At 41.0% G+C, this 27636-nt stretch overlaps 1 protein-coding gene across 4 annotated transcripts in view; it reads right to left on the bottom strand.

Moving 5' to 3' along the window:
• tnr (tenascin R (restrictin, janusin)) overlaps positions 1-27636 on the bottom strand; it is a 185759-nt gene that overhangs the window by 38461 nt on the left and 119662 nt on the right. The window contains exons 12-25 of one of the 4 annotated variants that reach the window (XM_034887208.1): positions 26701-26820; positions 26427-26570; positions 25163-25278; positions 20507-20657; positions 17283-17461; positions 16935-17025; positions 16437-16537; positions 14650-14752; positions 13779-13868; positions 11744-11877; positions 10762-10891; positions 8188-8454; positions 4283-4402; positions 3783-3926 (exon numbers count right to left, since the gene is read on the bottom strand). In XM_034887208.1, the coding sequence (XP_034743099.1) occupies positions 3783-3926; positions 4283-4402; positions 8188-8454; positions 10762-10891; positions 11744-11877; positions 13779-13868; positions 14650-14752; positions 16437-16537; positions 16935-17025; positions 17283-17461; positions 20507-20657; positions 25163-25278; positions 26427-26570; positions 26701-26820 (1890 nt within the window). The remainder of the gene's footprint in view (positions 1-3782; positions 3927-4282; positions 4403-8187; positions 8455-10761; positions 10892-11743; positions 11878-13778; positions 13869-14649; positions 14753-16436; positions 16538-16934; positions 17026-17282; positions 17462-20506; positions 20658-25162; positions 25279-26426; positions 26571-26700; positions 26821-27636) is intronic. The other 3 variants (XM_034887210.1, XM_034887211.1, XM_034887212.1) reach the window with 3 other exon arrangements.

Here is a 27636-nt window from a genome sequence, read left to right as displayed (position 1 = left end):
TCCGCGGCACACACAGTGGTCCCCCTGGGTCTCCTCCACATGAGAAAAATCCAGAGGTGGTTTCACCGCCAGCGGCTCAATCCCATTCGCCACAAATGGCGAATGCTGTCAATCCCTCACTCCCTCAAATCAGACCTGGCATACTGGGGAAATCCCCAAAGCCTGTCTTCCGGGGTTCCCCTGGGCAAAGTGACGTCATATGTGACGGTGTACACAGACGCGTCCCTCACTGGCTGGGGGGGAATGTGCGAGTCACAGGTGGTGGGAGGGGCCTGGCCTCCCCCCCCCCCTCCCTCACATAAACTGCCTGGAGCTGTCCACGGTGTTGAAGGTGTTGAAACACTTTACACCAGTGGTGACGGGGAGGCATGTCGTAGTACGGACAGAAAACATCACGGCGGCGGCATTCATAAACCGCCAGGGCGGGATACGCTCAGCCCGGCTGTTAGAAATAGCCAGACGCCTCCTGCTGTGGGCGCACAGCCACCTGCTGTCTCTCAAAGCAGTATACAGTATATTCCCGGGATTTTGAATCGGGCGGCCGACTTGATGTCGAGGGGGGGCCCCTCCCACAACGTGTGGAGATTGAATCCCACTATCGTACAAACGTTATGGAGCAGGTTTGTGGAAGCGGAGGTGGATCTGTTCGCTTCACGAGAGAACACACAGTGCGCACTGTGGTTTTCACTGAGCGCGCGGGACAACCCTCCCCTCGGCGTAGACGCCTTCTCCCACAAACCCTGGCCCAAAACCCTCCTATATGCTTTTCCCCCGGTCCCTCTGATCCCTCGACTCCTGGAGCGCGTCCAGGAGGAGGGTCTGTTAATCGTTCTGGTGGCACCGGAGCGCTCGAGCGCGTCCTGGTTCCCAACCCACGTTCAGCTGCTGGCGGCCCCCCCCTGGCAGATTCCGTGGCGGGGAGACGCACTATCGCAGCTGAACGGTGCGATCTGTCATCCCCCAGTAATAAATCAAAGACTGTGGGGCTGGTTGCTGAGCGGGAGCGCTTACAGAGATTAGGCTTGCCCCCCGCCGAAGTGCGCACCATCCAGGGCTCCAGAGCCCCCTCTACCATAGCAGGCTACGCAGGGCGCTGGTCCGCCTTCCAGCGCTGGTGCACAGAGAGGGACACAGACCCCACATCTCGTGCTGACGTACCTACAAACTCTGGTGGATAGTGATTTGGCTCCATCTACAGTCAAAGCATATGCAGCAGCCATCTCATCCTGTCACGAAGGTTTCGGTGAGAGGACAGTTTTTGCGCATCCCCTGGTGAAGCGTTTCCCGAAGGGGGTTAGGCGTCAAAAACCGGCTGTTCGCCCCCTCGCCCCCCAATGGGACATAACTCTGGTGCTCCGGGCTCTGGGGAAACCCCCTTTTGAGCCTTTGGCACAGGCTTCGCTCAGAATGCTGTCGCTTAAGACAGCACTTCTCCTCGCCCTAACGTCGGCCAAAAGAGTGAGTGATTTATGTGCACTGTCAGTTTCTCCGTCCTGCCTCTCCATTAGAGGGGACGGGAGCGCAGCCACCTTGCAGCCCAACCCCTCCTTCACACCGAAGACTTTAACTAGTTCTTTTCGGTCGAGGGTGTTTTCCCTCGAGGGTTTTTTTCCCCCACCTCACGCTAACGGTGCGGAGGAGGCTTCCCACCGGTTGTGTCCGGTGCGCGCTCTGTCTCAATACATTTTACGCACGGTAAATATCAGGAAAACTCAGCAGCTGTTTGTGCATTATAGAGAACACTCCCAGGGATCAGCTCTCTCAAAACAGCGCCTGTCTCGCTGGCTGTGCGAGGCTATTACCCAGGCTTATAGCTCGGAAGGGAAAGAGCCCCCCCCAAGACATTCGGGGTCACTCTACGAGGGCTTTGTCAGCGTCAGCGGCCCTATTCAAAGGCATGACAGTAGCCGACATTTGCGCGGCGGCTTCCTGGGCTTCTCCGTGCCCCTTCATCCGCTTTTATCTGCAAGATATGTCTGAATATTCCATATCTCATGCGGTTCTGTCCACAGTCAGTGACGCGTAATGTCAAGCTGAATGTGTTTAAAAAAAAAGAAGAAAAAAAAAAGCGGATGCCTTGTTTATTGCCAATCTCCTTCAACACCTAGTGCCGCAATGACCCTGCTCTACTGTCTCACCTCTCCTGTATCTGGGGTATTTCTTGTGAGACGCGGCTCTTATCTAATACATTGTCATAATCATGTTGCATGCATGGTGGTAATCATGTCTCTCCGTTGCATGCGCGACAGGGTCAATCACGCTTAATGTATGATGTCAAGCATCATATTGCGGGCCCCATGAACCTTTTCCGGCCACGCCATTGGCAGGGCAGGGTTTGAAAGAAGAATTACTCTGACTAACACCTGTACATTGTTGCTGGGGCAATCTGGTGTATGTTCGGCTTGTGGACCTTGTACCGCAGGTGGCATTGACTACATCAGCTTCGCCCTAACCCAATAGCGTAGCCCTTAGAGGGCGAAGCCTATACGAAATAGAACGTTAGTTACTGTGGTAACTCCAGATTCTATTAGTATAGGCGTAGCCCTCTAAGGTCAGGGCCACCTGCTCCTAGAACATTAGTTGAAGAAAAAGCTGATGTTTTTGGGAGTCGAACAACGGGTCCGCTCTGTATTTATGCAGTAAATGCGGACGTAGTTCAGGCCCGAGCTGGACGCTATGGCGGGAAAGAAAATCTTCACGACTGCGCATGCGCGAAGGGATAAACCCAATAGCGGTTTTACCAATAGCCAATACCCTTAGAGGGCTACGCCTATACTAATAGAATCTGGAGTTACCACAGTAACTAACGTTACTGTATTGCAACAGCTAACTTCATTTTCAATTTTTTGGGGTGCGCATGTTTCAACAAAACAAGTTCTTTTTTGGAGAGCCACTGTTGCTGCGTCCGGAGACGATTGTAATTGGTTTAAAGAAATGCCAACAACACACAGTTTTTTTTTTTTCTATCCTAGAATGTAAATGGGGTGTAGCCAGACCTTACACCGAAGTGTTTCAGAGATACTGTAGGTCTGGGAATGTGTAGTCTCGCTTTGCCACACCCTCCTGCAAAGCACGCTGAAGGAGGGTCTGGCTACTCCACACAGTATTCAGGGATGGGAGGAAAACGTGCTCTGGTTTAATGGCATTTCTTTGAACCAATCAGAATCATCATGGGCGGCGCTAAGCTCCGCACAGAGCTGCTGCAAAATAGTCATGCAAGAGAAAACTCAGATTGGAAAGATAGTCTAGCTAGCTGTGTCAATTTACTATGTAGAGATCTGAGAAGCAGTCAAAAATAGTCATCATTAATCCACCAACTTTAAAATTCCAACACAAAGTAAACGTAAGGAAACAGAACATACACGTATCTGGCGGAATTTTACTGCAACAACGGAGCAATCTGGGAAGTGTAACATCAAGGATATAGACAAGGAAATACGAGCCTAGCTGGCAACAAGTGCATCTGACACAGCTGCACGGGTTGTTGTAAGTCGACTTTACAGAAATATTGACCCTTAATCCCTAATAATTGCTAAGGTTTCATGTTGGCTGAAAGTGGAATAGTGATTTGCTACTGATTGGTTAGGGCAAAACAAAATAACCTCCCCACCTTATCAACGAGAAATCAGCTGGCATGAACAGGCTGAATGAATGAAGTAAAATGAAAATGACAATTCAGTCTGATTATCAGACTAATGCAGCTGTAGTTTGTAAGGTTGCATGGCTGTTCTGTTCTCTTCTATTCTACATGGTCCTACTAATGTTTCCTTATCAACTCTTACCTGTGAAGACGGAGGTGCTGACCACTTTGCTCTCCTGACTCCCTCTGACAGCGTTGAGGCTGATTTCGTATTCTGTAGCAGGAAACAGGCTGGACAAAGTGTAGTTGGTCACATCGCTGTCAATCACCACGCTGTCCACTCGACCTGCAGGAGACAGGAGAACTGTTGCCGTCACACTGCTCTTACATTTCTTCAGGTACAGGGTATACTGCTGAGCCAACTCGTGCGCTTTTTGCATCACAGAGTAAATATTTAATCAATACCAATTTTAATTAAAAAATCAATTAACTGATAAAATGTTATCAATTAATTAGGTACAACAGTGTGTGTAACAGAGCTTGCTTCTACAAAATATCTTACATCAAAGAGACCTGCTACAACAAATGTTCATTTAACTGTAGCCTGAAAACGCAGTGTGTTGGCATGCATGCTGATATACTGAATACAATGTTTTATAATGCAATGAAGACACGTGTTACATAATGTAAAGAATGCGCTACCTCTGGCTGATTGGTAGGAAAGCTTATAGTATCCAAATGGGGCCAGTGGTCTGATCCAAGAGATAGTCACTGCGTCTTCGGTCACATCTGACACGGACATCTCTTTTGGTGGGTCCATGCCTGGAAGGGAGATGTGTTAGCATATAATCAATTAGTCAGCAATGGATAACTTGGGAACATTTGATCTGATCCCAGAGGTACATTAGGAGCGCATTATGTGGTATGTTAAGAAGGAAGTTCAGAAATTTACATAAAAATCTGAAGGAATTAATGCCCTCGAAAACCAAAATATTTCAGTTATCCATTTTTCATCACTTCATCACTTTTACATAAACAGTCCTCTCCTTGGTCTGTAGAAGCACAAGCTTTTGTTAAGAATAATAATGAAGATTAATCCGGCTGGGCGGCTTTAGCGTTGAGACTCACAGGGGCTTACTCAGAGGAGATTTCACACCCCCTGCTGACAATTTGTTTTATGTGTCTCCTGAGACTATGGAGCAGCCGTGGAAAAGGTTATGGCGAAAACAATGTGAGCGAATAATTAAACTGATGACAAGTCCTTGGGTGCTAGAGAAAGAAATGGAGGAATTAAGAAAGAAAGAGTGGGGGAAAGAAAAAAAGAAAGAGGAGAGAATAAGAGATCACTCCCATCTCTTGGTGTGGCCAAGAGGCGAAATGGGTGGCACTTCTAAAACCGCTCCACTCCATCTTTAAAAAGAATAATTATTCACAAGCAGAGGGAGAAATGTATAACCCCTGTGTATATGACATTCTGTACAGTAGTAGCATGTCTGTTTGGATTATTCATGCACGCCTTTCTTACTAATTACTTTTTCTCTGGCAAAAATAACAGCTCAAAATGTGTATTTCTCATGAAGCTTCCTGAGAGCGTCTGAATAGGAACAGTAACAGAATAGTTCTGTCTATCTACGACTATTGACCTGATCCTTCTGGAAGATCCCAATTCAATTTGCACTGTTGCACAAGCTAATAAATAAATGTGGCCCTCAGGTTGAGCAACATTAAAGCACCGTTTAACTGACCCTAGAGAGTGACTTTTGTAAGTCTGGTAAATGTCAAACCGCCTACTATTGGGTTAAATCTAGGACGGCAAAACATTTCAAACCCTGAAAATGTAACGCAAAGAGCACACCCAATTATACAAGGAAAGCCAGAGTGCAGGCTCTCATCAGTGCTCACATTCAAACATGCAGGATCAAAACATTACCACAATCTACAGACAGGTGCAAACAAAACTGTATATCCTTCTCAAAATCCCTGTCCGATTTCACTTTAAAATCTGCGTATCATCATGTGTGGGTGAATGTAAAGAACAACAGTGCTCGAAGCTGCCAATGTCAAGCTGGTACAGTAATCAGATGACAGCATGCAGACGATGCACAGTTAATATCTCCATTGATCAATGCTGACTTTTGTTGTTTTTTTGTCATCAGTCTTCTCTCCTTTTCTCTGACGCTGATTTCCTTTTGTCCTAATTTTCTTTTCTGTCTTTGTATGTTGGGATTATTTATTGCATTTCTGAGACAGGTAATTCCACTAACCCTCTCTTCAATCTTTCAATCATTCAATCATTCCCTTCCCAGATTTGACTAGCACACTCATAATCAAAGGAAATGTTTCTGAGAGCTCCTTCCGACAAAAAGCCAATTAGCGAAAAATAACACGGTTAGATTGTATAATACCGCGCTGATAAATCGGGGAATCTGTGTGTGTGTGTGTGTGTGTGTGTGTGTGTGTTTGTGTGCGTGCGTGCATCTGTCTTTGAAATATCTCATGAACCGTTCATCCAATCTACTTCACACCTGGTTTCCTGAGTACCCAATGAACTTGTGGTTTGGAATTTGCAGCAGTTTGGACAGCATTGGATATTAAGAAACTACGAATTAAACCAAACGACTGAACAATAAAGGTTGAGGAAAAAATGTTGAGAAAAAAAGTGCTGCCATAGCTGTCTCTTTCTTGTCTAGCCTTCCCAATAAAAGCCCATCTTAAATTCTCTCAGCATTTCACTAAGAGGAAACTCAATAAAAAGACATTTTTGCCAACACTAGATATCAAACAAAGCCAGGCACTGTGTCGTATTAAGCTGCTGTGTGTTGTAAATGCGGCAGTGCCAAGCACACAGCAGAATATAACGTCATCTCGTAACTGACCCATAGACAGTTAAAGAAATTGACCGAGCAAAAAGCGGTCTCAGACATTCAGACTCACCCATGGTCCGGTTCTTTAAGTGTGCTAAAACACAATAAATGAAATTACCGTTGGCAAAACTCCTCCATGAATCCATACTTCAAAGTTTACCGTCAAGCCACTAAGCCTGTTTGGAAATAAATACTTCTGCTGAAGTGTTAAATTTATTCATAATAATAATGACTGACTGTCTACATGCGATATCATTGACAAAAACTAAATGTGGTTAAATGAACATTTTGTTTTTGCACATTTGGCACATTTTGAAAGGGCACTGTACTAGTGTTATCACAGAGAGAGAAAGGTGTAAAGGATCATTGCGGCTCAGCTAGAGGAAACACATTTAATCAAAAGACATTAAGAAAAATGACATGGAGTAACTTTGATACAGGGTTTTAATTTTATGTACTGGACAAATATGCTGTTGGTTTATAGTGATGGGAATTGTTGACTGCAATGGGTGTTGCAAGTAAATTAATGAGTTTGGTGCATGCTACTTGTTTAATTAAGACTTATAATAATAATTATAATACATTAGATGGAAGAAAAGGAAACAAATACATTCAAATGCATAGACAGATACCAGCACAAAGCAGGAGCAGACCTTTCCTCTTGCACTATATTTAACGGTAACAATGTGAGCCCACACATTGCACCTGCCTTTCCCCTCTCTCATCCTTCTTCTCTCATTCCTTGACTATATTAGAGAACCACATGTCAGCAATTTCTCAAATATTCCCCAATATTACGATTGCGTATGAGTTTAGAATAACCATGAATCATTATACCCTGGATCAGTATACACGCTGGCTAATGACTCAAATTTCATCTATGTGGCAAAGCTCAGTGATCTGATACCCCCGGAGAATAAAACAAGCTTGTATTTCTGGTACTGTGTCTCGAAGTCTGGCAAAGAAACAGAAAGAAAAAACCTCCAAGGCTAGTCTCTAATTACAGATATCATTCTGCTGTGGTTCTGTGCAAATGGAATGCTGAAACAGTATTTTTTTGGCAAATAAATCTTTAATTTTAAATCACTTTGTATTTACATATCTTCCAGTAACTTTTCTCTTTTTTTTCTTTCTTTAATTTACACTTATTGTTCCAAATTGTTTTGGCACTCTTCTTCCATTTCCTTCCTGTTAACCACCCTGTTTTTCTCCTACATCCTAAATGGGATTCAGGGACATTCCAGTTCCACCTGCCACAACAAACCTCCAAATGACCAGTGCAACTCATTCATAAATGTGATCAGCCTGATTGCAGCTCAAACAATTATTCATTTAATTGTTTAGTTGATCAACCCAAAAAAAATAGTTAGCAAATTGTTTGATAATTGATTATCTATTGAAATTATCTCGCAACAAACAAATACAAAATAGTATGTAGTTGTGAGGATTTGCATTTTTAAGTCTAATTAAATTGAAAATCTTTGGGCTTTAGGAAGTTATGTGGGATATTTTTCTTTTACTATCTGACATTTTTTAGACCAAACAATTAACCAATTTAGCAACCATAAATGTAATTAAATGTTAAATTCATAGAAACAGTATGAAGCAAGGAAGCATAACTACTAAAAATGATCTCGTATAAAGCCATCAACTTTTACTATGCTGCTAATGTTTATCTATCCTCATGTGTGTCCTGCCTGAGTTACCTTCAGTACCACTTTTCCATGAAATCAACCAGCTCACCTGTAGTGAGTGATGCTGTAATGGGCTCAGAGGTTATGTCCCCCTGTATTGTGATTAGACTGACGGTGTATTGAGTAGACGGCAGCAGACCCTGGACCAGTGACCTCGTCTTGGAGCCGTCCAGCGTCACCTTAGAGGTGTCGGTCCCGTCTGCAGAGCTGTAGCTCAGGATGAAGAGGTCAGCGGGCGGTGCTGGGGCGCTCCACGCCACCGACACTGAGTCTGAAGTCACCTCTGACAAGTACAGGTGGGTTACGGGCCTGATTCCTGGAGGAACGGGGGTTTACAGGTGAACGGTGAGTTTTCAAGGACAGGTAAAAGAAAAAAAAAGAAATGTAAAACAGCTGCCATTGTTATGGAGATGACAGATGAGCAATTCCATGATGGATGAAAGCAGTCCTGGATGATGTAATAGATCGTTTATAATACAGTTGAGAAAATTAGCCTTGGGTGGAATCTCAATGGGGCAGGTGAGAGTCAAAGACGACCACAATCATGGGGAAGTGATGATTTAATTGGTCATAAAAAAGAAAGGAAATTAATGAGATCATTTTCCTGTAAGGATAAAGATGTAATGTGACTGTTCACAATAAGAAAATGGAGAAATAATGACGATGATGGCAGATGCTGTCAAAATGCATTACCTGGACAGGAGATGAGGTAATGAATACAAACTAGTGTAGCAGCTGACACAGCAACAAATGCAAGACAATTTGAATTTAATTAGCCATGTGTTGATGTATTAATGGCAAAGAAGAGGTAGTGACGTTGACTTCTCCTTTTCTGATTCATCCAGATTAAGCTGCGGAGTTGAAACCTGCATTGTTTGCACAGTCTGCATTTATGTCCTTCTCCTCTTTGATTGGTGAATGGCGACCTTCGATGGCACATTTCCTCCGCCATCTGTCGCCATGCTTTACCGCCCTGTACAGTCGGCAGAGAATGTGTATCGCGTGAACCCCATGGTGGAGGTGTGGACGTGGGTCCTTGTGTGGAAGCCAATAGAAGACGTGATACAAATAACTCAAAGACCAACTCATCCTAGTCTCGCAATGCCAGACCTTTCGCCACAGTGCTGCGAAGGAAGGTCTGGCTAGTCTACACAGCATTCCGGGATGGGAGAAAAACGTGCTCTGTTTTTTGACATTTCTTTGAACCAATCACAATCGTCCTGGGGTGGCGCTTGGCACTTAACGGAGCCCCAGTGCGGCTGTAAAATAGCCTCGGGAAGTAACTTGCTTCATTTCAAAGGTTGTTTTATTCGTGCAACACAAAACTCAGATTGGACAGATAGTCTAGCTAGTCCTAGATAGTCCTCATAAATTGACCAGAGTTTAAAATGACAAAACAAAGAAAGCAAAAGGTTATGGAATATCCGAAAACAGACATCCAATAAGAGTGACGTCCGGCAAACATTTCCAGTAGAACGAGAGCAATCCCGGAAGAGGAACATCGTGTATATAGAATGGACTCATCTAAACAGTGCTCTAAAGCACCAACAGAGCTCAACAATTCCACCATGCTTTGCTTTAATCATGGATTAAACAATACAGAAGAAGGAGTGTCCACGTATTACGATGGCCAGGCTGGTGGTTATGATGAAGATGACGTTGATCAAGAAGACATTTGTGTTGATTTGTACGATTAATACATAACAAGAGGTTTGGAGATAATTGCTAACTAAGGAGAACACTTTAAATGAGAGACAGTGCTCCAAAGGCAGCCTGGGATATATATGTACACACACACACACACACACGCACAGGTACACAGTCTTTTTATCAATCTCTATTCTCTGAATGGTGAGACCAAAGTTACAGTGAAATAGCATTGTAGCACAGAGATGATGATGATGAGGATGATGAGAGAGGTGAAGAAGAGAAAGAAGAAATATGTCAGCAGGTAAGTGCATGCCCATCAATCTGACACCACCCTTTGTGCAACTGAAAATCACATCAAGCTTTCTGTAAAAAATAACAAAGAACCAACAGCGGTGGGTAGACTGACAGGCAATCCCACATATAGTTGGACAAATACACACAAGTCTGAAAAAGGAGAACTTTGTTATGATTGAAATTCTCAGAGAAAGAGGACACATCGAGCTGAGAAAGAGAGTGGCAGCAACACTGGGAGAATGTGGTGTTGAAAAGAAATCAGAAGACAAATACATTTGGATGCAAAACAGAGACGCAATTAGGGAACACTTGTGACAAGCTCATTGGCCGATGTGGATAATTGCTTCTTCAATGTCTTTTAAGGTCCTTCATTTTCTTTTAGCTTGAATCACCTTCCCTATTGCCACTGTTGATGAAACTGTTCTCTAGCTTTGTGCAGTAATTGACTGATCTTTTATTTCTACCTGAGCAGAAAAAAACAAACTCTAGAGTGAGTTTATCATAGCTCTGTCTGATAATTGAGTGGATTGAAACTGATGCTGTACTGCAACCTTAAAACTCTACAAAAGTTTTTATATCTGACTGTAGTGAATAAAAAAGACAAGCAAAACAATTATACTGTACAAGAATAACACTGTTTACCTGCTAAGATTATACAAAACGTGACTATTCTCTCTACCTGTGAAGGCATCTATGGTTGCCGCATTGCTCTGCTGCCTTCCTCTTCTTGCTGCCACAGTGATGGTGTACTCTGTCCCAGGCTCAAGATCCATCAGAGTGGTGGTGGTTACATCTTTAGGCACCGTCAGCTGGAAAAGGAGCGCACAGTTAAGCACAAATTCTGTCATGATGCCATCAAGGCAGCCCCTCCCTCTCCTCATTTTTGTGCATTGATTGTTTTCCAGTTTTTGATATCTCGTGTTTCTCCCTCCTGCTCTGTGTCTGTGAGCTCTGGGTGTGGCTTAGTTTACAGGCTGCGCCAGGTAGAGTTCATTCTTGATCTTCCCCAGCAGTACATAACGCTCTTTAATCCACTCGTCACCAGATGGTTCAGTCTACTAGCGTGGTACAGTTGTAGGTCCTGGGTCCCTGTGTAAAGTTTCCTGGTGCTTGTTTAGCTAATGGGATCTGTGTTTTCTCCTGTTTCAGTCTGCTTCTCTTGCTTGTGCTCACACATCCTGTTACCCCTGCCTGCCTGCCTGCCTGCCTGCCCGCCTGCCTGCCAGCTCACTTGCCTGCCTGCTTTTCTCTGGATTCCAAAAAGTTTGCCACGTGTTGGAATTGTTTGTTGGACTCTGGAGGACGCCATTACCACATGGTCAACGCCAAACAAGAGACACTGATTCACTGGGAACGCTTTGGTGGACACAATGCACCCACCACTCACCACTGGATCCCCTGGACACAACACTCACTTGCCCCTTGCTCTTTTCACTGTTTACATTTATCTTTTTTAAATCACTTAAACATACTTCCTGTGTCATATCTGCTTTTGGGTCCAACCTCCAGTGCTGTTCCTTAACAAATTCAATAGGATTTCCTGTTGGTCCTTATAAGACGGAGCGTAGGGACATCTGCGTACAGTATACACCTGCATGATAATTTATCTATGCCATGGTCATGATTTGTATCTATTTAGTGTTTATCTGTCCATTCTTTACCTCAGTAGCAACGCCAGACAAGGATGTGTAGGTGACCTTGTAATGGTCGATGGGGCCCTGGACCACGCCCCACACCAGAGAGATGGTGTTGTCTGTAGAAGCCGTCACAGTTAGATCCATGGGCACATCCAGACCTAACATAGAGGAAACAAGATTTTAGTAAAACAGACGGCATTTGTTTAAATATATTTAACAAAATTGTAAAAAGGAATACGCAGCATTAATAAGCAAGAGCACGTTAACACTGGTACTTACCCACCTGCATGTGCCCACCAACAGGGCGTTACTCATGATAATTATGACATTTAAGGGACCTTACTACTTCCACGACAAACGTCCCATGACTTGAGTCAAGCGTAGACATAGCGTAGTGCACAGGACATTAGCCTTTCAATATTTACCTTACTGGTATGTTTTTTTCTATGTGCACCTGTGTCACTCAAGACCCTTTTAAGTGTGTAAATTATGATTAATTATCACTTCTACATCCGAGTTTCCTCATGTCTACAGTTTCAAATTGACTAGAAAACACCTTAGTCAAAATGCCAGCTATTTGAAGAAAAACTGATTTTTAAAATACAGTTTTGCAATTTAGACAATGCCGTTATTTATTTATTTATCTTTCAAATGTATTTTGCCCTCCCTTTGGTTGGAAAACCCCAAAAGGTTATCACTACAGAAAGTACGAAATATACAATTTCTCTGTTGACTACACTAAAGTAACAACTTCATGTTAAATTCTAGGATATTTTCTGTTCATGTTGTTGTATTCTGCACAAAAAAGAGAAAGAAATGTAGTCCAAAAAAGTATTTCACTCCTACTCCCCTCTTTTGCTGTAGACAAAGCATGAATTTCATGCTGGCGCTTACTATTGCATGGCTCCCTTTGACCAGAATGCTCAAAAACTAAAAACAAAACACAAAAATATTTATCTATCAAAAAGCGTCCAGATATGGGCAGTTGTTCCATGTCACATCCAATTGAGACGGAATTGGATGAAATATTATTATGGGGAAATTGCAGAGATCTGATCCAATTTTGTACATTATCCAACATTTTAGCAGAAAAATAATTTCTTCTCTATTCTTATCTACTGTATATGCTCTTCTTTGGTGAAGCACTGACATCAAAAACAGAACCATTGCTAATTAACATGTTACAGTCACCTTCCAGGACATGTGCATTAACATAATGAGCCCATATTCTGTATTTCATCTTTTTGTATTCTTTTTGTTCTTATTTTTGTCCTTATCTCTCCTGCAGCAATGACCCACCTTGTCCACCAGATTATTAATGCTTAATTCTCATAAACCTGCAAGCCTCAATGTTTCTGGAGCTTCTTGTCAAAAATATGTTTTTGGGGAAAGTAAGACTATTATTGGACATTATGCTTTCAGCACCTCAGACATATAGTAACATGAGCACAGCTGTGAACCCGGCAGACAGGAGTTGTTGTCAGATTATTTAAAGCTATTTGAGAAAGATGTCATAGCTGTAGTGCATTTTTTAAGTTCATAAAGAGTGCCCAAAACAGTGGGATAGAAAGTGCTTGTTCGAAAAGAAAATTGAAGCCTAATTTAGCAAAGTGCAAAATACCTTCAGCCATTAAAATGATTGCAACTGGAGGAAAGATGTGCTTGACAGTGAAAGTGATGGGAAAGATTAGCGAAGCACCTCTGTGCACTTACAATCCAAGCAGAAGGTTTAATGGGGACTTTTTTGACTTTCTGCCAAAGCACCTCAAAATACAATAAAAAGCAATTAATGGTATGCATTATTACAGCTTTAAAATTCTTTTAATGGGAACTTTGAACCAAGCTGACAATATAAAACATCTCCCTAAAATAGCACAATTCTTGCACAAATCTGATTTGCTTTATTTCACTAAAATGGTTAGAAAAGAAGCGAGGTTCCACACAGCACAAACAATATACAACCACATGCTGTGAAGCCGGGTTCTCTAGTACCACGCAGCTGGGATTCACTTAGTGTGTCTTACATGCATTAGTGGAGTATTAACAGTAATTCACCCACCCGTCCTGGCGTTCATTGTTGCTGGTGTACTCTGGTTGCTACCTTTCATAGCAGAAATGCCGATGCCGTACTCTGTGCCTGGCAGCAGGTCTGAGGCACAAAGACAGAGAAGGAATGTGTTACAAATTGAACAGACAATATAGCAGGACAAAACATCACACAGGCTTGTTTCACACTCTACTTCTCACATGCATGTCAATTAGATGGAGTTGTTTTTTTCATAACAGCCCAATTAGCTCTACATCAGCGATGGGGTCCTAAAAAAATAACTTCAGAATAATTTGTGAATGAAAAATAAATAAAAATCAGTACGTCCACAGTGGATTTCTCAAGCTAAAGAAATACGATGATGAGGAATGAAAATGAGTGAGAAAGTGACTGAGAGTATTAATAGAGAGAAAAAGAGAGTGACAGAGAAGGACTGAGGGTGGAGGCAGCATTGATTGCGATGGCCCATCAGAATAAAACAAGGACCTTTTCCCTATATTGTTTTGCCGGCCGTGCCCTTTCCAACACTGTGGCCTTTCAGAAAAAAAAACAAAAAAAAAAACATTTCAGCTGACCGCTCCTTACTGACAGCCTTTCAGTACGCCCGCAGGACAACACACATTTCTACAGATACAATCAGTAGCCCTGTCAGCCAAGTGTTAGCTCTGGAGATAATCCTGTCATGTTAAACACACACAGGCCCTTCCCAGCTTCTTCAGTACACATTAGATACACTGCGCTAATACTAAAGGCATAAGGAAAAAAACTGCACAGAAACTAAAGATGTGAGGATACCGTACAGCAAATACTTCAAAAAAAAATTGCCTACAGAACAAATGAAGAAATGAATAAAGGAACAACAAACACATCACTTCTCACTTACCTGTGAGGGAGGTCTTAGTGGTGGCTCCCTCATTGCGTGGTACAATGACTTTATCATACTGGTCTCCTGCTAAGGTGCTGTACACCACCTGGTAGCCCTCCACCTAAATTGAAACATATACTGTATATTTAATCATTTACAACACTAAACTGAAGGAGACGTCTGTGTATGACTTAAACAAAATCAATCTAATACTAGGCGTTAAGCGACCATGAAAGTAGCTTTACATTGGTTCATAGAAGAAATGCTTTATTTTGCATAAGCCTAATGTGATATTTGTCTCTCTGCCAACACTCATCAACATCAACAATCAGGAGGATGAATACATTTGTGCTTACACATTTGTGCACTTTTGCACTACCAATAATGCACACACTCTACCATAGCACCCTATCACGGCCATTACATCACATGGTCACTCCATACCAGACCTTTGTAATCCCTTCACAAATTGTCATCACTTTAAATTTCTGTGAGTGAGTTTTATGTACAGTACGTGAGATATATGTGTGTTTGTGGTTGTCTTAGCTACTGGATGCCTTAAATTCCCCTCAAGATGAACAAAGTATCTATCTATCTATCTCTCTATCTCTCTATCTATCCATCCATCTATCTATCTATCTATCTATCTATCTATCTATCTATCTATCTATCTATCTATCTATCTATCTATCTATCTATCTATCTATCTATCTATCTATCCATCTATCTATCTATCGGCATTGATTTACTACATTGTCATCAGAATAAAACTTGAAGTTACCGATTGAACTCAGCAAATGTGTTCGCTACATTTCCGGTATTGGCATTTACCAAGCTGAGGAAATGCAGACACACCTGTGTGCGATGACAAAGTGCTTAAAACAACAAGACAGAGTTTTATAAAAATGGGTGGAATAAAAATCTGCTTTAGTATAAGTACTTGCATGAAGGGTCAAGACAGGGCGGAGAAGGTCCGGGGATTAAGGGCAAATTAGTTGTTATTTTTACAATAACATAATTATTATGTACTTAGAGATCTAAGGGGCACCTACAGGTTGTGCAGAGAGCCAGTAGAAGCTATAAAGTATTTCAGGATAGTCAACTTCATTTATTTAAAAATTAACAATTGTATAAACAATAAAACACAAGCGACAAAGGTTTTCACAGAAGGAAAATCTTATGTTGTTATGTTAAGCATAAATATCTTCCAGTGGTGGAAGAAGTATTCATGATATTTACTCAAGTGAAAGTACAGAGATATATTCAGGAAACTGTACTTAAATAATCAAAAGTAAAAGTACTTATTTGAGCCCTTCTAGAGTATTTTATCTATATTATCTCATATATGTTATTGGATTATTATTAAATGATTTAATTTAGCTACATTTTATATTATCTTATGTGGTTTGATCTATTGCATTGCATCATATGTTATGCCTTTTATGGTTTTTGTAAGGTGACTACAATTGTTAGTGGAGTACAAATATATAATATACACAAATAATAAAATAAAGTACAACACAAAACTCTACATCTTTAATAACTGTACTGTTACTTTTCAGCACCGATAGATTCATATTACTTGCAAATGTTCATCATCATATTACCCAGATCTAGACAGTAAACTGCATAAAAATACAGGCAGCGTTAAAAAGAAAATCAAAAAAAGACACAGAACTGACATTGAAAACTTTGTTGTGTTGTCCGAAATAATTATACCCCACCTGTTAACCATTCAAATCGGCTAAAAAACAAATCAAACAATTTTTTACTCTAAATGCTATTTTTGTGCCACGTCTAATTACCTCAGCCTCACTGTTTTCCCACTCAAGCTCCAGGGTGGTGGAGGTCTTGGACAAAAGCCGCAGGTTCTTGGGGGCATCGATTTCTGAGAAGAACGATAAAGCTGACAATGTTGGGGAAACTGAGACCAATTCGCAAGATTGTGAAAAGCAAACATCAGTGGTTTAAATATCATCAGCCAAAGATACAGTTAGTGTCCGACTGTTAATTACTTTAGCTGTTTATTTATAAAAATTGATACATTGTTACCAATTTTAAACAGGATTTTATTTCTTTTGAAATTGTTACTCAGAAATCATATGCGTACCTTTTACCTTAAATGTAGCTGAAAGTACAGTCACAATTAATGTTCTCAATAGCTGTTCACCACAATATTCAATATTATTCAATAATACGTTTGCTTTACTTTAGGCCTTGTGTCATCAACTGTTCTATCCTCAGAGTCAGTCACAGGATCAAACACAACACTATCACCACACTTGCTTGCCGTCAGACCTCACCGGTAGTAAATTCAGTGGAAATGGATCCGCTTTCATTTCCTTTTCTCACTCCGCTCACAGACACCTCGTAACGTGAGCCAGGACGCAAAACCTGTAAAACAAAAACAACAACAACAACACAAGGACGGTTTAGTCCGTTTAATCTCTTTGCATGGATTTTTGTGTTTGTCTTGGTTTAATCTCCAGACATAGATAGCGGCCAGACTGTGTGATTAGATAATTTAACAAGCATGACACCCCAGATAGTATTTGAGTCCACATAATGTGTCTGTTTGATCAGATCTGTGACACCACAACGTGATAAATTACACGCACACCCACACACACACATGCACACACACCACTCACCTGCAGGGAGTACTGGCTGAGTGTGGGCTGGAGGCGGAAGGTGGTCCGTGGACCCTCTCCTCCCACCAGGCCGTAACGTAACACGATCTGATCAATCTTTGCTTTTGGTGGTGTCCACTCCACAAACGCTACGGTGTCTGACACGTCCCGCACAATCAGCTGAGTGGGGCCATCAATCACTGGGAAACAAAGAAAAAAGGAAAGAAAGAAGAATTATTGAGAGTCCTGTTGCTGCGTGTGGTCACTTTGTCCACCATGTCATCTATTAATGCACTTATTTTTTGACTTGATCTAGGTATTGTTTGACTTGACTCAATTGAACACCTTATTTTTAGTTGGATACCAAAAATCATCTTTTTTTATTACTTTATTTTAGTAGAGCTGCAACTTACAATTACTTTTATTATAGGAACCTGCTGATGTGTTTCTCAATGTATTAATTGGTCAATACAACTTAATTATGAAATTATTAATTAATTTTATTATGAACAGTAAAAGCTAAAATGGAATACGTATTATAAAAGGATGGACATGAAATACGAAAAGGTAGTTCATGTTAATACAGCCCGAGCTTATGCAGTGATAGATCTGGATTAGTTATCCAAAAAAAGCTGTTCTCTGAAAGCCAAGCATGTAAAGCTTATCAGACCTAAAACACGCTGAGACAAAAGGCTTTATCCGTGCGAGGTGTAAAATGTAAGCCGTGATTAAAGTCGGTCCATGTTGACTGCTGAATAACAACACTTATTCTGTGTCTGAAGACCTGAAAACACATTACCCGTGATGAGGAAAACCCATTTCAGAACAGCACAGCTCCAGGATCACAGGGACACATGAAGCCCTCCACCACGATAAGGTGGTGATTGTCGGAGAGGTGCCCAATTTGAACCGGAGTGGTGCTTTGTTATTGGACTTTGGAGCTAGTCACGGATTGGCCGGTACAAACACCATGTTCAAGCATAGGGTGACTCATTCATGAGTGTACTTGGTGCCCCAGAAAACTCGGCATGTTTTCATTGTCGACGTTGATTCAAAAAAATGTAATGGGGTGTAAGATAATGTGATAACAGGCAATCTATTTCATTATGCTGTTAAGTATCTCTTCACAAAAGCTATGGTGTGACATCTATTACTTCAACACTTTTCTTCATGATTTCAACGGCAGTTAAATGGGCTCATTTAAGCTAAAACTTAAGTAGCAAATAGTATTTAATGCACAGTTTCTGACAATACATTTGATTTTGAATTATACAAATAAGTTTGACAAAGGGGACAACATAATCTAATCTAAACCTATGCTGTGAAAGCAAAATTATTCTCTATTGGTGGCCCCGGGGGAAACAACAAATTTCACACTGTAAGCGACACTGGACCATACTTAAATCTTTCTTGAAGCTTTTGAGATCTAAATAAGTCTCAGACTGAGGCTTGACATATTACCGGTCCACCCCGATCGTTGATATATAAGAAATTGGCCCCTTGGGTCTCATCCTAGAAGACATTCTGTGGAAGACAGTTGCTGAGATCCTGTTCCCACATCAGCTGTCCTCTCCCTCTGGTTTTCCTCCGACTCCTAATAACGCTCACTCGTCTCAGAGGAAGGATAAATCTTTGTTATGAATAATTGAGTAACTTTAAATTTGTCTTTTCCTCTTTCTTTATCCAATAAGTTGTCCTGCAGTGGGTCGCCGTGAAAAATTAATGATAGGGTGCCATGAATTATTAATCGATACTCAATTACAACCCACGAAATGAACAAAGAATTGACAGGAAATTGATGGTGTTTTGACTGCACACATCAGAGTTTGAATTGTTGTGGACGAGGTTTGAATTGGATCTATTACAGCTGTCTAGTAATAGCGACAGCTAGGTGAGGAGCGGGGGCAATACCTCAGTGAGGTTTACATCAGGGACGTAAATGGTGGCAGACCAACAAATATGTCATGTGTGTGTGTGTGTGTGTGTGTGTGTGTGTGTGTGTGTGTGTGTGTGTGTGTGTGTGTGTGTGTGTGTGTGCAGGGAATACTATGCAACATTTGTTACGAAAGTGAAAGGTTGACTTTTTTGGGGACTGAGAAAAAGAAAATTGAAGTGCTGACAGTTATAACATTCTATTAATCATTTGAGCCTTTTATCAAGCAAAATTGCCAAATATTTCTTCTTTCAGCTTCTCTAAAAAGGAATACCTGCAGTTTTTCTCACTTATTTAATCGTTTTAATTTAAACATATTTGGGTATTAGACTATTGTTTGGACAAAACAAGGAACTTTAAGATGTCATACTGGGTTTAATCGACTTACTGACTTAGCTTAAAAAATGTTGCTGTGCTGCTCACATGTATTATAAATATGAAATTACCATTTTGTGGTATTATATAGGCATATGTTAAGAAATGGCAGTGACTAGTTGGTTGTGTTGTTCTTCCTCAGGCAACACATAACTTAACTTATGTTCCACCTCCTGAAAACTTGGTTTCATATCTTAAAGGGATACTTTGCAGATTTCAAGCAACGCATTTAGCCTCATCTGGCAGATCTCAGCAGACCTCCGCCTCTCTGCTCCACAGGGAGCTCAGTGCACTGGCTTCACCGGGGGAAGCCAAACATCGTTCATCTAAACACACTGCCCACACTGCCATGACACAGAGTGAAATTTACATCAGCAAAATATCGTAGAAAAATAAACTAATTTATTAAGGGAATGTTTCATAATCTAATCTGTTGTGTTCTGATCTATTGAGTCACCGTTGTCAAACTGAACACCCACTTAGACCCAGTGAGAAGATAACAGACAAAAACACAAATACAGAAATATGGGTTACACTTTACTTGAAGGTATCTACATAAGAATGACACGACACTGTCATGAACGTGTCAAAAACATTATGAACAAGTTCTAAACGTTTATGACAAGATACCTTCAAGTAAAGTCTTACCTAAACATGTCAAGTGAAATAGCCAAAAGAGTTTCTCGCTTTGGCAGAAATGTAAAAAAGTAAAAAGCTGAGTCAGAAAATGGTTTTTAAAAAGGTTTTTAGGGACACTAAGGATATATTTTTAACATTAACATAGGACATTATGGTTCTGTCTCTGCACACAAGCTTCATTTGTATGAAAATAGGAGGTCTTCTAATTCCCCAACTTCCTTTAATCTGACAGAGAGGTGAATGTATTTTCATTTTTATTATGTCTAGGTTTATCTTTATAGTTCACATTTATACGTACATGTTGTGACAGTGGCAGTGACTGGTTGGCTTCGACCCTGGTCTCGGAGTGCCACCAGGTTAATGGTATACTCCTCCCCTGGTCTCAAACCAGTCTGCAAAAAGTAAGTGATGGTGCTGGGCAGCTGTGCAGTCATCCCTCCATCATTGTCCTGGGAAAATACAAAAGGTACAAGGTGAGTGATGAGATGAATAGCAAAAACTGTTTGCATATTTTGAGTAAATGCCAGCTACTGTGTGGCTTTAACTTCTTCTCTCAGTGGAGATAAGGTCTCTGGCAGATAAAAGACTATCCCCACCAGTAAAGGGCCACACCAACAACGATAACTATGACGATATCTATACATATATAGTTTTAAAAATTGTTCTAACTCAAGTGGATGGCGGAGTCCACATCACAACTACAACAACAATGGCAGGGGCGAATTTGATCGTTGGAATCACGTTCAGAGCGATTTGATGTCACACACACTACTGAGAGTGAATCTTGTGTTTTGGATGTGAACATCATACTGTTGGGGCCCTATCTTGCAAGACGCAAGTGTCTTTGCTAGCTTAAGACCAACGCAATTGTCAAATTTCCACCTGGCGCCCACGTCGTGTAAATAGCAAATGCACCTGTTCCCCTTGGGCATGCTGGTCTTACAGGGAGGTTTGTTCAGATGAATTCTTGGCGTATTGCTGTCTTGAGGCAGCGGAAAGTGCAAACCATTGACTAACAAAAACCTGGTCTGAAGTCAGTAATGCAGCATTTCATTACTATTGGATCATTACACACACAGGGATGTGCAGCAGCACACATGCAAAAGATTGAAAATGAAAATATTACAATGTGAAATGTATTATCATATGAGCTTTTAATGGAAATGGGAGATGACACTGATTGGTTTATTGCATGTTACACCCAAAAACACACCTATGAACTAATGAAGACAATAAGTGCAACCCTTTTGAACCATGCACCCGGCACACGGACCCTTTTTGTCGCCGTTAAACTTGCAAAAGTGGTTTGTACACTCCCTAAATGCACCTGCGCCAGGCGCTTCCCGATGTGCGCTTAGATCGTAAAAATAGAGCCCAAGGTGTTTTTGTTCTGGCGCTCTGCACAGATCTGACTCCCGCCCTCCTGCTCTCATCCCCGTCTCTCTGGAGCTCTGTGCGCCGCTGTAGCCTGGAGAAGGCAGCGGTGGCGGCGCCCCAGGGACCGTCGGCAGACTTTTTTGGTTCATAAAACGTACCTGAATTCACAAATATGTAAGATATTAATACAGACATTCCTGTAATCTTACATTGCAAAGGCTGCTGTATTATGTATTGAAGATATATGCTATGCTGGACATTGCTGTATACTTCTGAGTTATTTATTTTGACTGATTTGTACATTTGTGGATTATTTAGCACCTTAAATTCCCAAAGTGAGTGGCGTATGTATTCTACAGTGATATTTCTCAGGCCATATTCTGCAGAGGCAGCACTGTGTGAATTTCCAAACGCCTGTCACTCATCCATATGGAGCCTCTGCTATTCCCAGATGTTCTTAGAGAGCCAGTGTTGCACATACACTTCCTGCCGACAGACAGATGTTATACCTACTGCTGCTCCAAGATCCCCAAAAGCCTGCGCTATGAAGGCTCATAATAAAACATATAACAGCTTGCTACTTTCCTGAATCAAAACTGTAATTAGAGATTCAATCCATTTAATCACCTCAGCTAAATTACTAGGGAGGGCAGTAACACACAGCGTAATGTTCCGATAACAATTGGTCCTTAATCTAAAAAATAGCACTGTTAAAAGCGAAATTATGCAGAATGAATCACCATAACAGTATATCCACTCCCATCTCCAGTGTCAGTTCACTTATAATTAGTCATCATTCTATCTGCTGACAAGGTCACTTAGATGAGGAATGACTGAAAGCGTTTTTTTCGTCCTTGTGGAAGTATTTTTATTACTTTGATTTAATACGAATCCTTTTTCATCTGTTTGATTGCCCATTTATGCTTCTTGTTGAAATATTAGGGCAATTTACTGTTTTCAGGTTAGTCAGCATTTAATTATATGTATATCAATTCACCTCATAATATTTCACGAAAAAATATAATAATATTAGATTTGAACTGTAATGCAGCAATGATTAATAGCTTTATAACTGTACTGCAAAATAGACTATCAAACATCAGATTTTTTAAATCAGTTCTTTTGTGAACTTTAATGTTCTAAAAGTGAGAAAGCCCAAATGTTGCAATTTTATTTTTGCCCAATCACCCGCACGCTTAAAGCTAATTAAAGTACACAAAGCTGAAAAAGCTGATAAGCAGATTGCCAGACAGAGAATGAGGAAAAAAAGGCAAGTATACTAGTAGTGAGATGCTAAAATTAAAAAATACAATAACTGTGTGTAACAATATGCTGAGGTAGGCCCACAGATGGATACATAACTTGACAGTACAGTCAAAGGCTAAGATCACCCGATTTCTACAGCCAGCCATGGAGATCATGGGACTCCATCAACATTCCATTCTTCAGGCTATTTTTTGACAAATCATCATCACCGATCCAACTCATCCTTCTCCACCTGGAGTCTCAGCTCCTCCCGCAGGCCTCCTCTAAGCAGGCACCTCAGTGTGCTTGGCCCCCTGTCCATTAAAGCCTTTAACTCCACCTAACATATATGTGTATGTTGTTGTCTTCTTGACAGTTTTTTACTGTGGTTTTATAATGCATTGTAATGTACAAGGCAAATTTCACACCGGGACAAAAAAGTCTACCTAATCTTATTTTATGCTGATTTCTTCAACAAGGTGCTGCTTCAGAGGCTCAAATGAGCAATAAAGAAAGATCATTGCCTGGCACCTTCTTTTCTTCCCAGGAGTGAAGTCACAAAGGGCGTCTGAACACTGTTATAAGCGTGATTTGACATCATTTCAATTTCATGTAGACATAATGTCAACAAATGCTTTATGTAAAGAGAATACTGCAGATTTGCGAAGCCTCATCATGTGTGTATGTTTGACCATGGGCTTCACTATTCAACATGAATCACAATGTTGAGATAATTCAGGGAAACCCTAATCAACATGCAGGGTCATGTGTGTGTTTCTGTGTACGTGATTTCCATTTAGAAAGGAAACTACAGCAGCTTATCCAACAATAAAAACAAAAAGATTTGAAAAAGGAAGCTTCCAGGACACTGAAACAGCTCTGGTGTCCTCAAAAAAGTCCCATAAATTATATAAATCAATACTGATAACTAAAAATACTTCTTCTGCCCATACATGACTGGAATACTACTGGAACTAAGATAACACCGGTACAGTTCTACTGAGTGATTTCTTTACAGCTCTATCGATTTATTACAAAAAAGCCCAAAATATAACATGTTAGATAGCATGGTAGGTATGTGCTGGCAGTATGATATTTCTATTGGAGTGTCAGATACAGTATATAGTGTGGCTGTTTCTAACAGTGTTAACGGCAGGTCTCAAATGTTGCCCTCTCTCTCTCTCTCTCTCTCTTTCTCTCTCTCTCTCAGTTTCCCTTTCACAGAGTAGCGAGTTCTGTGTTTGTTCGCATAGGCCAAGGCTTTCATGCCTACTTCCATTACGAGATTGTCAAAATTCACAATCCCCATTGCTGGATTAAATCCGCAGGGGGGCGGGACTGCCAACACATAATATGATTTCCCCCGTGGCTGGAGCATGGGAGGGCGAGCGAGGAAAGACAGAAGGAGAAACACTTACAGAAAGGGGTGGAAGAGGAAGAGAGAGGTGAAGGAGAAAGAAAGGGATAGAGGGTACCTTCGGGTTAGAGAGGAAAATTGCTGGTGATTCGGACCAAGAGATGTAGGATGGAAAGTAGAAACGAGAGATTAGGAGGAAAGGGTGGAGGGATGGAAAGTGCTAGATGAATAGAGAAATGGAAGATTAGGTAGAAAGAGAGAGGAAGGCTAAAAGCAATACAATGAAATCAGGAACCCTACTGGTTTTTTTCCGTTCAAAAAATGTTCTTCCCTTAAAACGGCTTGAAATAAACACAATAAAAGCATCTTAACATCAGATTTGAGGCCGGACCAAAGGACATCTCCCCTTGAGAACACCTTAACAGAGAAAACCAATTACTGTGAGAGGACTCGAGATTAGAGTGCAGAGAGAGTTTGCAGCAGGAATTAGAAAAAGAAAGGTTTTTACTTTACGACTTTGAACATGGCCTTGCTATGGTTTTGGAAAGGGTTATTCTGGAAAAAGGGTTTAATGGCTCATCCAACTAATAGCCAATAAGCTTAAGCCAATCCGCTTGACTTGAGCAAAACCCCCAGGAAAACCTAAATCCATCCAGTCATTTGTCCTAATGTTTCTACGCATACATTTAGAGTAATTAAGAGATTGGAATTAGGGAGATTCGAAAATAATTCTTTTCAATCAAGAATATTTTGTCTGGACAGCCAGCAACATAAAAAAACACTGCTGTTTGTGTGAGTGAGAGATTGGGCAAGTCTGTCATTTGCTGATGATTCAAAAAAAAAAAGTCTGCCTTTTTTTCTTCTGTTCGTCTCGCACACAAGGACACTTGTCTTTCAGCATGTTATAGTGCTGTAGTCTCACATTGGGACTGACAGCGGCCACAAACACTGAGTGTTCACACAGCTTTACTCTACCTTAGGGATGAAGCTGATCTCCCATCCATCGAAGGAATAGTAGAAGGGTAACCACTGGACCTCCACCGACGTCTCTGTGATAGATTTGAAGACTAAACCACCTGGATTGGAGAGATCTGGAGGGGTAGCCCGAGACATATTATTTTTCTTCAGTGACCCACACATCCAATAAATCACTACTCCATCTCATGCTAAAGTTGCTCACTGCTGAACCTTTTTTCTTTTTTTACATTCATTTTGCTGTTCTGTTCTCTCTGCTTTAATTTATTTTCTTTGTTTCAATCACCTTGATGCTGCACTAAATGTTTAGATTATTAATTATTTGGTGCATGTTGCATTTTTAAAACATAATATACTTAAAATATTTATTTTTGATCAACTAGCAGCTGTTTTTCTTCCTATATATGCAATGCTTTTGGTAGTACTGATGGTAGTTATATTAACCCCCACCCCCCTCAATTACTTGAGTTAAAACAGATGACTCATACTTTAATATGGCAAAATGCTAAAATTACTTTTTTCACAGGCAGCCGTGTCATCATAAATCTTTCCAGATAATCAAACACTACATTTCGTAATTATGTTTAGCAAAGGCAACCCAACAAATCATATCATATATGAAAAATGGTTACATCAAACTTCATTGCCCTAAATTGACTTTACAACTCCAAACTCTGCTATCACTGAAATTAAAGTCACTTATCTGTGACATGAAGGATCATTTTACCAAGACTAAATTAATGGCAAGACACAGTTTCTAACCAGCTGATGTAGAGTGGATAGAATATTATTTTTTCCATTGAAAATATGATATTACTTATGCAGGGGTTTAGTGAGATTGCATACCCCTGATAAGCATAGAGAAAGATAGCAAGTTTCTCTGTTAGAACCGATAATCTGGCATTAATCGGCCAGGAGGTACACATTCAGAAGGTGTTTGTGTGTGTGTGTGTGTGTACTGAGTGTGAGTGACACTAAGCAGGTGTTACAGGTAGGAATCACAACCAGTTGGCACAGAAGAGCAGGTGGTATTCTCACTCTGTTGACACTGAAAAGTGTCTTGGGGAGGCTTTCGCAAAAAAGAAAGGTGAGAGTGACAGGGTGTGTGTGCATCCGCATGAACGGCTGTGTCTATGTGAGAATGCATGTACAACTCTGAAGGAGATTTTATGAGTTGTGATGTGAGGTATTACTTTTATATTCCGTTGGCCATGAAGCAAGCATGAGAACATTTTGTCAAAACGACCCACAGGGCTGCACTTACAGGTCGAAACAGTAATGCTGGCAGGGACGCTGATACTGTTGTTAATGACAGCGAACACGTTGATGTTGTACTCCATGCCTGCCTCCAGACCTGAGATAGTGCAGGTGGTGGTATTACCGGGAATCCTTATCTCAAGTTGCACACCTGACAGAGTGACAGGTAAAAAGATTTTAATTTTTTAGACGCAGTGAATGCTTTCAAGACATTCTGAATCAGCTAAAACTTCAATTACGACCTTTCTTGCCTTAGAAGGCCAGCACAGCTCTGTACGTACCTCCAGGGCTGCTTGGTGTGTAGGTCACTAAGAAATCTGTCATCACAACTGACCCCTCCCACTCCACGTCAACAGTGTTATCAGTCACGCCTCGTATCTTCACATTCATGGCCGGTGCCACTGTTGAGACAAAGACAAAACACAAATTAAGTTTAAACAATTGCTATTTTATATTGATAACGATGATAATTATAAAACGTAACTTAGTAGTGTCACAAGTAGAGCCAGGAGCAGTGTGGCCTATAAATAATATCACAATATTTTAAGGCTGCATCGAGTTACACAATACGTATCTCGATATTTTGAAAATGTCCTCCCTTTGGCGCTTTCCTTCTTTTGCTGTCCCATAGCTCCCCTCCAGCTTCAAAAACACACACTTTATATGTCACACAACACACTTACCCAGCAGAGTGATCTGGATGGGTGGGGGAGTGTATCTGCCGGAAGCTTAAAAAAAAGGTATCTGCCAATTTATTCATGAGGTTTGCAATATGAACATTTAGTGAAACAAGATTGCGGTTTAGCGGGAAAACTGCAAAAATGTATTTGCTAATTTATATGCCAAGGTTTTCCATGATTCCTAATTTCAGTGTAGACAACTTGTCTGCCAACTGATCCAACACAGAGCTTCACAGATAAAATATCATTCCCAAGAAAAAATATAACTGATATGACTTGTAGATGTGTGATCTAGCTGGCAAAGCACTGAACTTTGACTGAATCATAACTTAACATTTTTTTACTGCGAAAGCTAAACCCTGGCTAGATGGTTTGGGACATAACTGCCAGGGGTATAACTTCTGTGAATCACAGGTTTGGAAAGTAATTATCACTATTGCCAATGCACAGAACATCGCTACATTTGCCATTATCTCGCTTACTAAAAACGTTTAGTCGTTGCATCTGTAATCTTTAAAATGATAGACAGCATTCCGG

The sequence above is a fragment of the Etheostoma cragini genome, chromosome 12, assembly GCF_013103735.1.
Source record: "Etheostoma cragini isolate CJK2018 chromosome 12, CSU_Ecrag_1.0, whole genome shotgun sequence".
Classification (NCBI taxonomy): Eukaryota; Metazoa; Chordata; class Actinopteri; order Perciformes; family Percidae; genus Etheostoma; species Etheostoma cragini.
Note: the sequence above shows the minus strand (reverse complement) of the source record. Positions and strands in the feature narration are given on the sequence as shown.